The sequence below is a fragment of the Bubalus bubalis genome, chromosome 3 (genome assembly GCF_019923935.1).
Source record: "Bubalus bubalis isolate 160015118507 breed Murrah chromosome 3, NDDB_SH_1, whole genome shotgun sequence".
Lineage (NCBI taxonomy): Eukaryota > Metazoa > Chordata > Mammalia > Artiodactyla > Bovidae > Bubalus > Bubalus bubalis.
This window is the reverse complement of record NC_059159.1, coordinates 139,892,908-139,906,771: the sequence shown is the minus strand read 5'-3', so window position 1 is coordinate 139,906,771 and position 13,864 is coordinate 139,892,908. Positions and strand designations below refer to the sequence as shown.

At 46.5% G+C, this 13,864-nt stretch overlaps 1 protein-coding gene across 4 annotated transcripts in view; it reads right to left on the bottom strand.

The window, feature by feature from the left end:
* Positions 1–13,864, bottom strand: part of NTRK2 (neurotrophic receptor tyrosine kinase 2) — a 400,572-nt gene that overhangs the window by 78,001 nt on the left and 308,707 nt on the right. For all 4 annotated transcript variants that reach the window (XM_025281959.3, XM_006080618.4, XM_006080619.4 and 1 more), the window contains one exon: positions 7,215–7,387. In XM_025281959.3, the coding sequence (XP_025137744.1) occupies positions 7,215–7,387 (173 nt within the window). The remainder of the gene's footprint in view (positions 1–7,214; positions 7,388–13,864) is intronic.

Genomic DNA, 13,864 nt, shown 5'->3' with positions numbered 1-13,864 from the left:
CCAGAAGGAAAGACTGTTTTTGCTGCTGGACCTGCCAGGACAGTCTAAGGGCTTCTCCCTCCCAAAGGCAAACAAGGGAGAAGATCTTTCAGGACAGTTGGAAGCACTTCAAATAAACATAGAAGATTCTAAACAAATTTTAAAGTGGGTGACCCCATCACAGCATTCCAGAGCTGTATCACTATTTGAAAATAACAGCCAGAATTACCCAAGAACATACGACTTGTTTTACTCCTCCTCCTACCGGCTAGCCCCACAGCCCCTCCCACCACGGCTTCAGCCACAGTGGCTCCCAAAACACACTGTCACCAGACATTTTGTTCTTACATTTTCAGAGAATAAGCACTGGACAAGGAGCTGGGGAATTTCCCAGTTTTGGCTGTGTCCAGCCCTACGGCCTGGGAAAGTCTTTTAGCAAGTCCAGTTTGTTGTTGTTGCTCTTCAGTTGTTCAGTTGTGTCTGACTCTTTGTGATCCCATGGATTGCAGCACACCAGGCTTCCCTGTCCTTCACTATCTCCTGAAGTTTGCTCAAACTCATGTCATTGAGTCAATGATGCCCAATCTGTAAGTTTCTCATCAGTCAAAAATCCAAAGGTCTATTATGTTGGGTTATCATTTGATTTGGCTGTAGTTGCTAAGTTGTGTCTGACTCTTGTGACCCAATGGACCATAGCCTGCCAGGCTCCTCTGTCCATGGGATTTCCTAGGCAAGAATACTCGAGTGGGGTAGCCATTTGCTTCTCCAAGGGATCTTCTTGATCCAGGGATCAAACCTGGATCTCCTCCATTGCAGGTGGATTCTTTACTGACTGAGCCACTGGGGCTGTCACTTAGGTTCCTTTTATCTGAAAACATCTGGATATAACTTTTCCTGTTTTTGTATAAGGCAAATTCTAACACATTTATTCCACCTCCATTCAAACTCCAGCCCTGACTGCCAATGGTCACACCGAGGAGAATACAGGAAAAGCCTTGGCTTCTTTCTGCTCAGACTCTCTTCTTCTGGAGTAAGAAGTCTTACAGTACAGTGGCCAAGGTTCTAGGTTATCAGAAATGAATTTGATCTCCTTCTAACATGCTAGTTTTGACCTCAGTGGGTGCAGACGTCTCTGGGCCTGCTTCCTCATTCTGTGAGGTGGGGAGACTGACTGTACCTTCCTAGTACAATTACATTGACAGAAGAGGCTTTAGACACCACTTGTATGGTGCCTTGTGGATTTTCACTTAAAAGCCAGAGGGAAAGGCTTTGAAACAAAGTTTTCCTTAAAAAAAGAAATGGATGGTGATACGAAAACATGCATTATCCCCTGTGCATTTCTTTTTGTGGTTGGCCTGTGACGAGGCTCTCAGAACTGGCCCCCTCCCCTCACTAAAGGTTACTCAAGCCCAATCCTTCCAGCACTAAAGGGGCAGGGGAAAGTGACAGTATTTTCACTCATCATAGGAAACACCAGGAAAGGGATCTAGAGATGCACATAAATTATGAGAAATCCTGAAACACCCCGAGAATGTAAGCCAGGGTGAAATCATCACAGATTTCAGTTCAAAGAGTGAACGACTGTGACGACAGGTAATCTGTGGCTGAAATGAGGCTGTGTACCCTCTCACCGATGCGATGGACATGCATTTGACTAGGCCCTGGGAGTTGGTGATGGACAGGGAAGCCTGGCGTGCTGCAGCCCATGGGGTCGCAAAGAGTCGGACATGACTGAGCGACTGAACTGACTGACTGCCCCCTCCTATCACGTGTGCCTGTGTATTGAGGTTGCATGCAGGCATGTCAAGTTGCTTCAGTCATTTCCAACTCTCTGCTACCCTATGGGCCACAGCCCTCCAGGCTCCTCTGTCCGTGGGATTCTCCAGGCAAGAATACTGGAGTAGATGTTGTCCCCACAGACTTTCTTCTCTGACACATTTTCCTCTTTATTTTGGTTGATGGATCCGTAATCCTGGGAGTTACACCTTCTGCATTATGGCAGCACCCGGATTGATTTGTCCTCCAGTTTCTACAAGCACTGGACAGAGCTTTCCACAAAATTAGCACTGGGAACTTCATGGAGCCACTGGAAGTTTCAGGAACTGTACAGTTTAAGGAATGAGTCAATTGCTGAGAGAAAGTGGAAGGGGGAAAGCGTACTGCTGTGTTTAGAAATGACATCACATGGCTTGTACAGTCTGGATCATTTTGACCCTCTATAACCTCATGAATGGGCTTCCTAAGTGGTGCTGGTGGTAAATAATCCACCTGCCAATGCAGGAGACCTAAGATATGTGGGTTCAATCCCTGGGAAGGGAAGATCCCCTGGAGGAGGGCATGGCAACCCACTGCACTATTCTTGAATGGAGAATCCCATGGAGAGAGGAGCGTGGTGGGCTATGGTCCATAGGATAGCAGAGAGTTGGAAACGACTGAAGCAATTTGGCTCACCTGCACACAACCTCATGAATACACATGCACACGTGATAGAAGAGGGGACACAGCATTATTTCAGCCCCAGAAATCCAGACTCCTCTAAGAATCTTTCTGCGGCAGAGACTTTAGGAAAGAGAAAAAGTTAGAGGCCAGTGCCAAAGGCCACCTCTGTGTGTGTAAAACCCCCATCCTGCAGCAGTCTGCTCCACAGCACTGGAAAGCAGGGGCTCTCCAGGGCCCCCCTGCCCTGTACCCCCTCCCCTGGGGGGTGGGGCAGCCTCCTGCATTGTTAACCAAACATTTCTCCTGCTCAGTTCTGGGTATCTTGAGTAGAAAGTTCTGGTGTAAAAAGAGGGCAGGCAAGGCTTTTAAATAAGTTCTCAAGAGGAGCGCAAGCAAAAGTAACACCACCTCTCTGCTTCACTCCACAGGGTACCCCGCAGCTCTTGGAAATAACAACATATTTCACCTCTCTCAGGAGAACATGCCTCAAGAGGGGAGAGACCCCCTGGGCTTGGGGAGCAGGTAGCAGGGTCAGGATTCTGACCAGGGAGGCTTCCCTCCCTGCCTTGGCCTGTTGTCTCCCAGTGTGGGTGGCAGAAGCACTCAGCCACACTCTTGTGGCTCTTCAGTTCAGTTCAGTTGCTCAGTCATGTCCGACTCTTTGCAACCTCATGAACCGCAGCACGCCAGGCCTCCCTGTCCATCACCAACTCCCAGGGTCTACCCAAACCCATTGTGACTCTAGAACACTACAAAACACTGCTTCCCTTCTGGTTTTTAATGGTCCCTTCAAGAGGAAGTGTTGATGTGGTTGAGACAATGGGGTTTGCAGCCAGGGGCTGTGGGTTTGAATCTCAGCTCTGACATTCACTAGTCCTGTGACTGTTTTTTCAACTGTATACTGTGGATGTTACTGTGCTTTGTGCTGTGCTAAGTCGCGTCAGTCGTGTCTAGTTCTTTGCAACCCCATGGACTGTAGCCCGCCAAGCTCCTCTGTCCATGGGATTCTCCAGGCAAGAATGCTGGAGTGGGTTGCCATGCCCTCCTCCAGGGTATCTTCTCCACCCAGGGGTTGAACATGCATCTGTTAGGTCTCCTGCATTGGCATGTGGATTCTTTACTCCCAGCTCCACATAGGAAGCCCCAGGGATAATGGTAATAATAGCTTATTAAGTTGATATATTTAAAACATTTAGAATGCTAAGAAAGACTCAATAAATAGCTGTTTTGTTTGGCCTTGCCACGAGGCTTGAGGGATATTAGTTCCCTGACCAGGTGTTAAACCTGGCTCCCAGCAAAGAAATTCCCTTACCCTAACCACTGGACTGCCAGGAAACTCCCAATAAACAGCTGTTATCACTTGAAAAAAGGGCCCTTTTCTATATTCCCTTCATTGGAAGGTAATTCACAAGAATGCTAAGAGGAAAAATTGTAATCTCCTTGAAAGCAAGGACCATGCTTGACTCCTCATCTCCCAGCCAACCTAACATAAGGCCTGTTCCTGTTGGTCTCAATGGCTTTGGGATGAATAAAAGGGGTGGGAGGATAACTGTAGACATCTGCTTCACAGAGAACTTCCCATGATACTTGAGGACACAATTCATGGCAGCATAAGGACATGGTTCCCTCCCAGAAGAAGAGGACAGACTGTAGTTCACAGCACATCCTTGCACCTGAGAACCTGATTCTTGGCATAGAAAACCTTTTGCTCCCAGAATTCAGCAGGTTCTGAAATTGAGCAAGGGAGATTTTCAACAACTCCCTGCCCTGTACAAGCTGCCAAGGGAGAATCAGGTGCCTGCTCCTCTGGAAAGCATGGAGGAGAACTAGGGAATGGAGCTGAGAGTGAAGGAATCAACACACACACACACGCATGCACACACACACATGTGCACAGTCTGAGCTCACAGAGGCATTTACTTGAGTCCAGGTGAGTACATTTGAATTTATTATTCTACAGTTTGGGGAAAGCACCATTTTAAAATAGGGACATAGCCTAGAACATGGGAATAGAAGGGAATTAGTTCTCCTATAAGCAGCTAGACCTCAATTAAATGCAGCTTCTCTTCTTCCTTTCACATTGGATGAGTCAAACTGTGTACAAGCTCCCACTGTCCTCTATCCTACCACCTGTGTATGTGTATTCATGAGGCTGCTGCTGCTGCTGCTACGTTGCTTTAGTCGTGTCTGACTCTGTGCGACCCCATAGACGGCAGCCCACCAGGCTTCCCGTCCCTGGGATTCTCCAGGCAAGAACACTGGAATGGGTTGCCATTTCCTTCTCCAATGCATGAAAGTGAAAAGTGAAAGTGAAGTCGCTCAGTCATGTCCAACTCTAGCGACCCCATGGACTGCAGCCTACCGGGCTCCTCCATCCATGGGATTTTCTAGGCAAGAGTACTGGAGTGGGGTGCCATTGCCTTCTACAATTCATGAGGCTAGAGACGGTCAAAATGATCCAGACTGTACAAGCCATGGGATGCCATTTCTAAACACAGTAGTACCCTCTCCCCATTTCACTTTCTGTCAGCAATTAACTTATTCCTTAAATTATACATTTCCTGAACTTTCCAGTGGCTGCATGAAGCTACTGGTACTGATTTTATTGGAAATCTCTCTCTAGTGCCTGTAGAAACTAGAGGAAGACAGAGTAGTCTAAGTGCTGCAGTAATGCAAAAGGTGTAACTTTCCCAGGATTATGGACCCCCTAAACCAAAATGAAGAGGAAAATGTGTCAGAGAAGAAGGGTTATGGGTGCAACATCTATTGATTACCTGCCATCACAATGGGCTTCCCTGATGGCTCAGACAGTAAAGAACTTGCCTGTAATGCAGGAAATCTGGGTTTGATCCATGGGTCTGGAAGAGCCCCTGGAGAAGGATATGGCTATCCACTCCAGTATTCTTGCCTGGAGAATCACATGGACAGAGGAGCCTGGCGGGCTATAGTCCATGGAGTCGCAAAGAGTAAGACATGACTGAGCGACTAACAATACGTTAGCCTTTTCTAACACATAACATTAGCCATCAGGATAGTCCTAACACCAGTCCATGAGATGGGTGTTATCATACCCCCTTTGCAGGTGAGAAAACTGAGGCCAGTGAGGAACATCTTCCTTATTTCTCTTAAGTTAAACTATCTACCAAGAAATCATAGCTAACAACTGCTAATCTTTCAAAGATTAGTTACATTTTAAAGAAAACAGCATGTTAGAGCCAGATGTGTCTTTGAGGGGATCTAACTCAGACCCACCTGAGGGTTGAGGTGATTGAGGCAAAGTGGGTTGGGGACCCACCCAAGGGCCCCAAGCAGCAGATGCAGAACAGGAAGGAGAACTGTGTCTTCCAGCCCTCACCACTGAGACTTCTTACTTTTCCCATTGTGTAAGATCTTAAATGTGTGGCTTCCATTTGCACATCTGCTTAATGTAAATAAAAGCATCACTTGATTTCCTTCACCAAGGAGTATTGGGATCAACACACTTATTCTCTCCCCTGGTAGATACAGGATAAGAAAACTCACTAAGGGTTCCAGTAGGGTGACCACAACCATCCTCTATCTCCCACATCAAACCCAGCTCCCTTCAGTTTCCCTCACTGAGGTAGTTGGTGTATGAGTAGAAATCACTAGTAGCAGGATCAAGCTTCTGCTTGTTGAAAACATCCTACTGGCTTCTCTGCCACGAGCTTTCTATTCATTCTAATTCAGCCTCATGCTTACCCTGCTGGCTCAGTAGTGCCATCAGAACAGCTAAGAGACTTGCCCAAGGTCATTCAGCTAATACATGCCAGAGCTGAGATTCAACTCCAGCGCAGCATCCTGCCTGGATCATAAGTGTCCCCTCACTAACGACATTAAGACACTGCTCTGCAATGCCTTTCACTTTGTGAGGTGTCTCTCACTTGCTATATCTTGCAGCCCCTCCCAGGCCCCTGCACCCATCGCCCCAAGGAAGGGACCTGCTTGAGAACCTGCCACTGAAACAAGACCCAGTTTGGCCAGTGCTGGAAATCCAAGTGACAACCCTATTTAGCAACCCAACAACTCCCTTTTATCCACCATGCTTCCCCTTTCCTCATTTTGCCACCTTCCAGTTTCTCCCTGACCACACAACCCCCAGATGAAGCTGGCCATCTTTTCCAGACTTCAGGGACTTGACTTGAGTCCCAATCCTGAGTCTTCCCTAGATCTGTCCTTCCTTCTAGATGTTTCACTCTTTTGATGGTGTTCTTTTCACTCAATCCTCTGACCTACTGACCTCCTGGTTCTGCTTTCTGTCCTCAGAACAGTCCAAATGTTCATCTTTCCAGCCATGACTTCTCCTACTTCCTTGTCTAAACCTCCCCTCGCCCTGGTTTTTTACGTTGATGGGTGTCTCCAAGACTCATCACTCTCACCAGCCCAAGCCTTTTCCTGTGACACCTGGGAGCCTGAGTTCTTGTTGTTTCCTTTATCAGAACAACACTCTTCCCTTATCCACCAGGCAAACTCCTACAGATCCTAAGGCCCATCTCAGATGTACATGTCATGTACCATTTAATAAACCAACACTCAATAAATGCAGGTGGGAAGGAATGGAATCGTTAGTGTCACATTAGTAGAATTTGTTGGTCCAGGAAAAGAAGCAATGCAGTGGACTTGGGCTCCTTTTCTGTGGCAGGCATTGGTGTTGTCACCAGGATAGGTGGTTCCAGGGAAAGGTCCAGGGGCCCCTTGGCCATTCCTGGGAACTTCCTGTCCTCACCCCCAGCTCATATGGAGCCTACCTCCCACCTGGCTCCCGGCACCTCCCATACCTGAGGAATTTGTTGAGGTCCCCGTGCTTCATGTACTCGAAGACCATTATGAGTGGGTCGCCCTCCACGCAGACGCCATAGAACTTGACAATGTGCTCGTGCTGGAGGTTGGTCAGCAGCTCGGCCTCGCGGTGGAAGTCCTTGCGTGCATTGTCGCTGGCATCCTTCAGCGTCTGAGGACCAGGGGCAGAGAAGAGAAACCAACACAGCTTAGACTGAGGGTGTGAGAGGGAAGCTGTCAAGAAGTAATTATTCTAGGGGGCTTGAGGTTCCTGGATGGGAAGGACATTCATCCCATGTATCACACACTCAGGTATCAAAAAATTGAAAACAAATGGCCTAATTCCTGAGGAAAAAAATGTTTGTATGAAGAACTGAGGAAAAGCTCCTTATGGATATGCAAAGTTTTACAGTTTACGAAGCATTTGCATAGGTGTTCTCCATTAAGCGACTGACATGAACTTTTCTTTTTACAGGATGTTGAATATATTTCCTTGTGCTATATAGTAGGTCCTTGTTTATTTTATATATATTAAATAGTAGTGTATATCTCTTAAACCCAGATTCCCAGTTTATCCATCCCTCCTTCTTTCCTCTTTGGTAAACATAAGTTTGTTTTCTATGTCTGTGAGTCTATTTCTGTTTTATAAATAAGTTCCTTTGTATCATTTTTTAGATTCCACAAATATTTGTCTTTCTCTGTATGATGGTATAATAATTTTTAGGTCCATCCATGTTGCTGCAGATGGCATTATTTTGTTCTTTTTTATGGCTGATTAATATTCCATTGTATATATGTACCACTTTTTCTTTATTCATTCATCTGTTGATAGGCATTTAGGCTGTTTTCTTGACTGTTATGTCTTGGCTATTATGAATAGTGCAGGTATAAACATTAAGCTTCAAATATCTTTTTGAATTAAAGTTTTCATCTTTTCTGGATATATGTCATGAGTGGGATTGCTGGATCATACGGCAACTCTATTTTTAGTTTTTTAAGAAACTTCCATACTGTTCTCTATAATGGCTATACCGACTTACATTCTGACCAACAATGTAGGAAGGCTCCCTTTTTGCCACATGCTCTCCAGCATGCATTATTTGCAGACTTTCTGATGATGGCCATTCTGAGCAGTGTGAGGTACAGCTGTTAAGATTTTTATCACCATCGTTTTTAACCATGGTCTGGTCCCAATCATTACCTCTCCCATTTGGGGGCCATTTGGGCTTCCTCATTGCTCAGTCGGTAGAAAATCCGCCTGCAATGCAGGAGACCCCAGTTCGATTCCTGGGTCAGGAAGATCCCCTGGAGAAGGAATAGGCTACCTACTCCAGTATTCCTGGGCTTCCCTTGTGGCTCAGCTGGTAAAGAATCCACCTGCAATGCAGGAGACCTGGGTTCAATCCCTGGGTTGGGAAGATTCCCTGGAGAAGGGAGAGGCTACCCACTCCAGTATTCTGGCCTGGAGAATTCCAGGGACTATACAGTCTATGGGGTCGCAAAGAGTCGGACATGACTGAGCAACTTTCACTTTCACTTTCACTTGTACTTTCTAGACTGCCCTGTGCACCTCACCCCTACTCATATAAACTTTGTAAAGCTTTATATTATGAAAATATTTGCTCGAGAGAAGAACATAATAAACCCTCAGGTACCCATCTTCCAGCTTCAACAATGAAGACATCTCCAGTCTTTATTACGTAAGCTCTCCAAAAAGACTTCCCCAGCTTGTTCCCCACTCACTGCTGGCTCAGGAAATGTCTGTGCAAGTGAGCTTATGAGGGCCAGTCATGCTGCCACAAAAACCATGTCCAAGAGCATGCAGATGGGCTGTGGTGCCTCTAGTTCTCTGTTCATTCCATTCTGCCTGCCACCACAGTGTCACAACAGGGCACAACAAGCATTTGTTGATGCCACACGCATGCTGAACTCCTGTCCTATGCCAATCCCTGACCAGAGCTGCAGCGTCATCAAAAAGATGTTGACCTAAATAGGGGCCTCAGACACTCATGAACAAATAGGGTGATAAATCACAATTATAATTCAACCTCCAGACACAGTGCCTGACTGAAAGAACTGGCTCCCCTGCACCTTTATCCAGCTTGATCTCTTGACATGCCTGTCTTGAAACTTATGCTTCCACCTTATGAAATACCTGAAGCTGCCCAAATGACACTGGCCACATTCCTCCTGCCCTGTCCGTGTTCATCTCTCTGCCTGGTATGCTGACTTGGCCGGAGTCACCAATGTTGGAGGTTGAATAATACCCTGCCCCAAAGGTATCCACATTCTAGTCCCTGAATATGTTACCTTACATGGCAAAGGGGACTTTACAAATATGATTAGGTTAAGGATCTTGATGTGGGGAGATGACTCTAGGTTATCTGAGTGACTTCAATGTCATCACAAATAAGGATCCTTATGAGAGACAGGCAGGAGGTTTTTCCAGTAGTCATGTGTGGATGTGAGTGTTGGACCATAAAGAGGGCTGAGTGCTGAAGAATTGATGCTTTTGAACTGTGGTGCTGGAGGAGACTCTTGAGAGTCCCTTGGACTGCAAGGAGATCCAACAATCTTAAAGGAAATCAACACTGAATATTCAATGGAAGGACTGACGCTGAAGCTGAAGCTCCAATATTTGGTCACCTGATGTGAAGAGCAACTCACTGGAAAAGACCCCGATTCTGGGAAAGATTGAAGGCAGGAGGAGAAGGGGATGACAGAAGATGAGATGGTTGGATGGCATCATCAACTCAATGGACATGAGTTTGAGCAGACTCCAGGAGATGGTGAAGGACAGGTAAGCCTGGCATGCTGCAGTCCACTGGGTCTCAAAGAGTCAGACACGACTTAGTGACTGAACAACAACAAAGAGGAACAAGAGAGAGAAGCTATAAGGATAGAAGCAGAGATGAGAGAGGAGAGAAGATACTATACTGCCGGCTTGGAAGAAGGAAGAAGAGGCCTGAGCCAAGGAATATGGGGAGCCTCTAAAATCCAGACAAGGCAAGGAAAAGAATTCTACCCTAGACCCTCCAGAAGGAGCCAAAGCATCTTGACCTTAACTAAGAAAACATAATTTCAGGTATCTGCCCTCAACACTGTGAGAGAAATGCATTGTTTAGGCCCCTGAGTTTGTAGTAATCTGTTACAGCACCTGTAAGAATACATAGACTACCACTACACCCGGTTAACACCTAGCAGTCCTCCAAGACTAGGCTCTGCATTCACCTTCCTGAGAAGTGTTTGCTGACACGTGGATTGTTGTCACATCCCTGTGGCCTGGCCTCCCAGGCTAGGTTGGACAACCCTCATAGGTACACCTCATCCCACCTCTATCATATCACAGGCCATACTACACTCTAATTGCACGTTTATTTGCTTATCTCTGGTATAGAAGGTGAGCTCCTTGACCCAGGGACTGTGTCTCCACCTCTGCACTGCTGGCACTGGGCACAGTACCAGGCACATGGTGTATAGTCCAGAGGTGTTTGTGGAATGGGTGATAAAGGCCATGAGAAGCAAACACTGGGAGCAAAAGAGGAGGTCAGAGGGAAGCCCAAAGGACTCCTCCTGGGAGAGGTGGCATGTGACTCCCTTCTCCAAGGAGAGTGCAGTAAGTCATGATCAAAGATGGATGGCAAATGGGAACATCTATTTTCACTTAAGTAGACACTGGAACAGAATGAAAGCACTGTCATCTGCCAGGTGTGCCCTGAGCGCAGGGCTCAGCACTGTGTCCTGTGTCTAAGAACTCTGTCAGGCATTTGGTGGTCATTGTGTAGCTCACTGCCTTGAGTCTGATCTCCCTGTGTGGATGCATCTGACCTGGACAACAAATGGACCTTAGGATATGCCACAGGTCAGGATCCCTAGGGAGAAGACTGAGATGGAGTTTGGTGGGAAAGACACGTATTATGGTTGTTCTGGAAGATCATGGCATCTGGTCCCATCACTTCATGGGAAATAGATGGGGAAACAGTGGAAACAGTGTCAGACTTTATTTTTTTGGGCTCCAAAATCACTGCAGATGGTGACTGCAGCCATGAAATTAAAAGACGCTTACTCCTTGGAAGAAAAGTTATGACTAGATAGCATATTCAAAAGCAGAGACATTACTTTGCCAACAAAGGTCTGTCTAGTCAAGGCTATGGTTTTTCCTGTGGTCATGTGTGGATGTGAGAGTTGGACTGTGAAGAAGGCTGAGCACCGAAGAATGGGTGCTTTTGAACTGCGGTGTTGGAGAAGACTCTTGAGAGTCCCTTGGCCTGCAAGGAGATCCAACCAGTCCATTCTGAAGGAGATCAGCCCTGGGATTTCTTTGGAAGGAATGATGCTAAAGCTGAAACTCCAGTACTTTGGCCACCTCATGCAAAGAGTTGACTCATTGGAAAAGACTCTGATGCTGGGAGGGATTGGGGGCAGAAGGAGAAGGGGACGACAGAGGATGAGATAGATGGATGGCATCACTGACTCGATGGATGTGAGTCTGAGTGAAGTCTGGGAGTTGGTGATGGACAGGGAGGCCTGGCGTGCTGCGATTCATGGGGTCGCAAAGAGTTGGACACGACTGAGCAACTGAACTGAATTGGGATTCATACCTGTGGGAGGAATTGGGCAGAGAGTGAGGCTAAGCTGTGATGCAGTCTAATAGAAGCTCATCTGTCCTGCAGGATGAGCCTTCAGAGTGGTCCTGAGTTGGGCAAAGGGGGCTGGGCCTTTATAGCCCCGTAACAATCAACCATTGGATGGGGGACACATCAGGAAGGGAGTATGACCTTGAGTGGACTTGCTGAGCCTTCATAAGTTGCTGGCAGCCAAGGACTGTCTGTTGCAGCTTTCCCAGCAACTCAGGAAGTAAGTCCTTCATTCCCAGGGGGTCTGGGTGGTCTGTCATTGAGTTTACCACAAATGAGTTTGCAATATGCAATCGACCCCACCTAAGACTGTTCTCCAGACAGTACACTGAGAATACGCAGGGCTTGCCTTGCATAAGCAACAGGAAATATGAGCAGCAGCAAGATCATGAAGTCTTTTCTGTTACGACCTTGCCAGAAGCTAGCATTTTCATGAACTGCCTTTAGTAGGATTTGAAGCTTTCTTTCAGTGACCTGACCTAAGGAGACAGGAATTATAGGTATACTTCTTATTAGACCAGACACAGTTGCTTCTTACGTCAAATTCTAGAGATCCTGGAGATGTCATTCCAAAAAAAAGTGTCTGGTGATGGGGTTCACTATTCTCACTCAAGAATGTGGTTTTCTGAGAAGTGTCCCTAAATGCACCACTGGTTCTGCTTGGAAAGTGAGCAGATTTGGGCCAGTGAGTGCTCAGAGAGGCCATAAAGCTGTGATAGTCGTTGCTACAGAAACTGCACATTTCTTCATATAATAACAAAATGAACAGTGACTGAAAATTTGAGGTCTAGGGCTCTGCTCCCTTTCAGCTCAGAAAACTGGGCTCATACACTTTCAAACTAATCTCCTCTCATATCTGTTGCATTGCAAGTGAGAAGAACTTATCTTGGCGATTTGTTTACCTTGGTTTCACCCATCGGCAAGTTCTTAGCTGTTTTTTTTTCAATCCACCCACCGTTTTGTAGATGAGGTGAATAGATGGACATGAAGGGATGTCCCTCACGTCCTTATCAGCTTTGGGCTCACAGAGCAAAACACACATGGAGCATTTCTTATACTCCAATTTCCATTATGATTTTGGTAAGTGCCTGTCTCCCCTACGTCCTTTAACAGAAGTATGTTGTGTTCACCCATTTATCACTGGCTGCCAATCTCAGTGTCTGGCAACTTAAAGAACCCCTGACCCATGAGGTCTGTGCAAACTAGAGATTAAGGAGCATTGGGAAGGGATGAAAAGTGATTGGTCATCTGGAAAGACAGAGCATGAGCCCAAGTAAGAAACAGAAATGAAGGAATCATCTGGAAGAGAAAGCAGGTAGGAGGATGCAAGGTTAAGGAGAGGACAGCCCAAAGCACTCTCTCCTAGATAGTTGGCCCCAAAGTTTGTGTAGATTTTAACACTGGTGATACCCACAGGGGAGCAATTCTAGCTTCACATCAAAATAATATCGTATATGAAATGAGTCACCAGTCCAGGTCCAATGCACGATACTGGATGCTTGGGGCTGGTGCACTGGGACGACCCAGAGGGATGGTACGGGGAGGGAGGAGGGAGGAGGGTTCAGGATGGGGAACACGTTTATACCTGTGGTGGATCCATGTTGATATATGGTTAAACCAATACAATATTGAAAAGTTAAAAAATAAAAAAAAAAAGATCCAGGTTCAAACCTTGGCTCTGCTCTGGACCTCTCTGAACTCTGGTTTTCTCTTCTGTAGGGTAAGGAAAGGGTAACAAAGTCATTTCCTTCACAGGCTGCCTGGGAGGACTAGGTGAGGTAATCTAAGCTGAAATACCTCCCCAGCTCCCTGGTACAAACTGATATTTGGGAGATTCGAACTTGAAACTTCAACCAATTTGCATTCAATTCGCTCATGCTAAGTAAGATCTGAGAAGGCCAAAAGATGCATGGATAAGGCATGAGGCCAGTGCAAAGCATGAAAGTACCTCTGAGACTGCCTTGGTTCCCTCCTGAAATCCCTTGAAGCCTGTGGCGCTTTCTCAGAGGTCC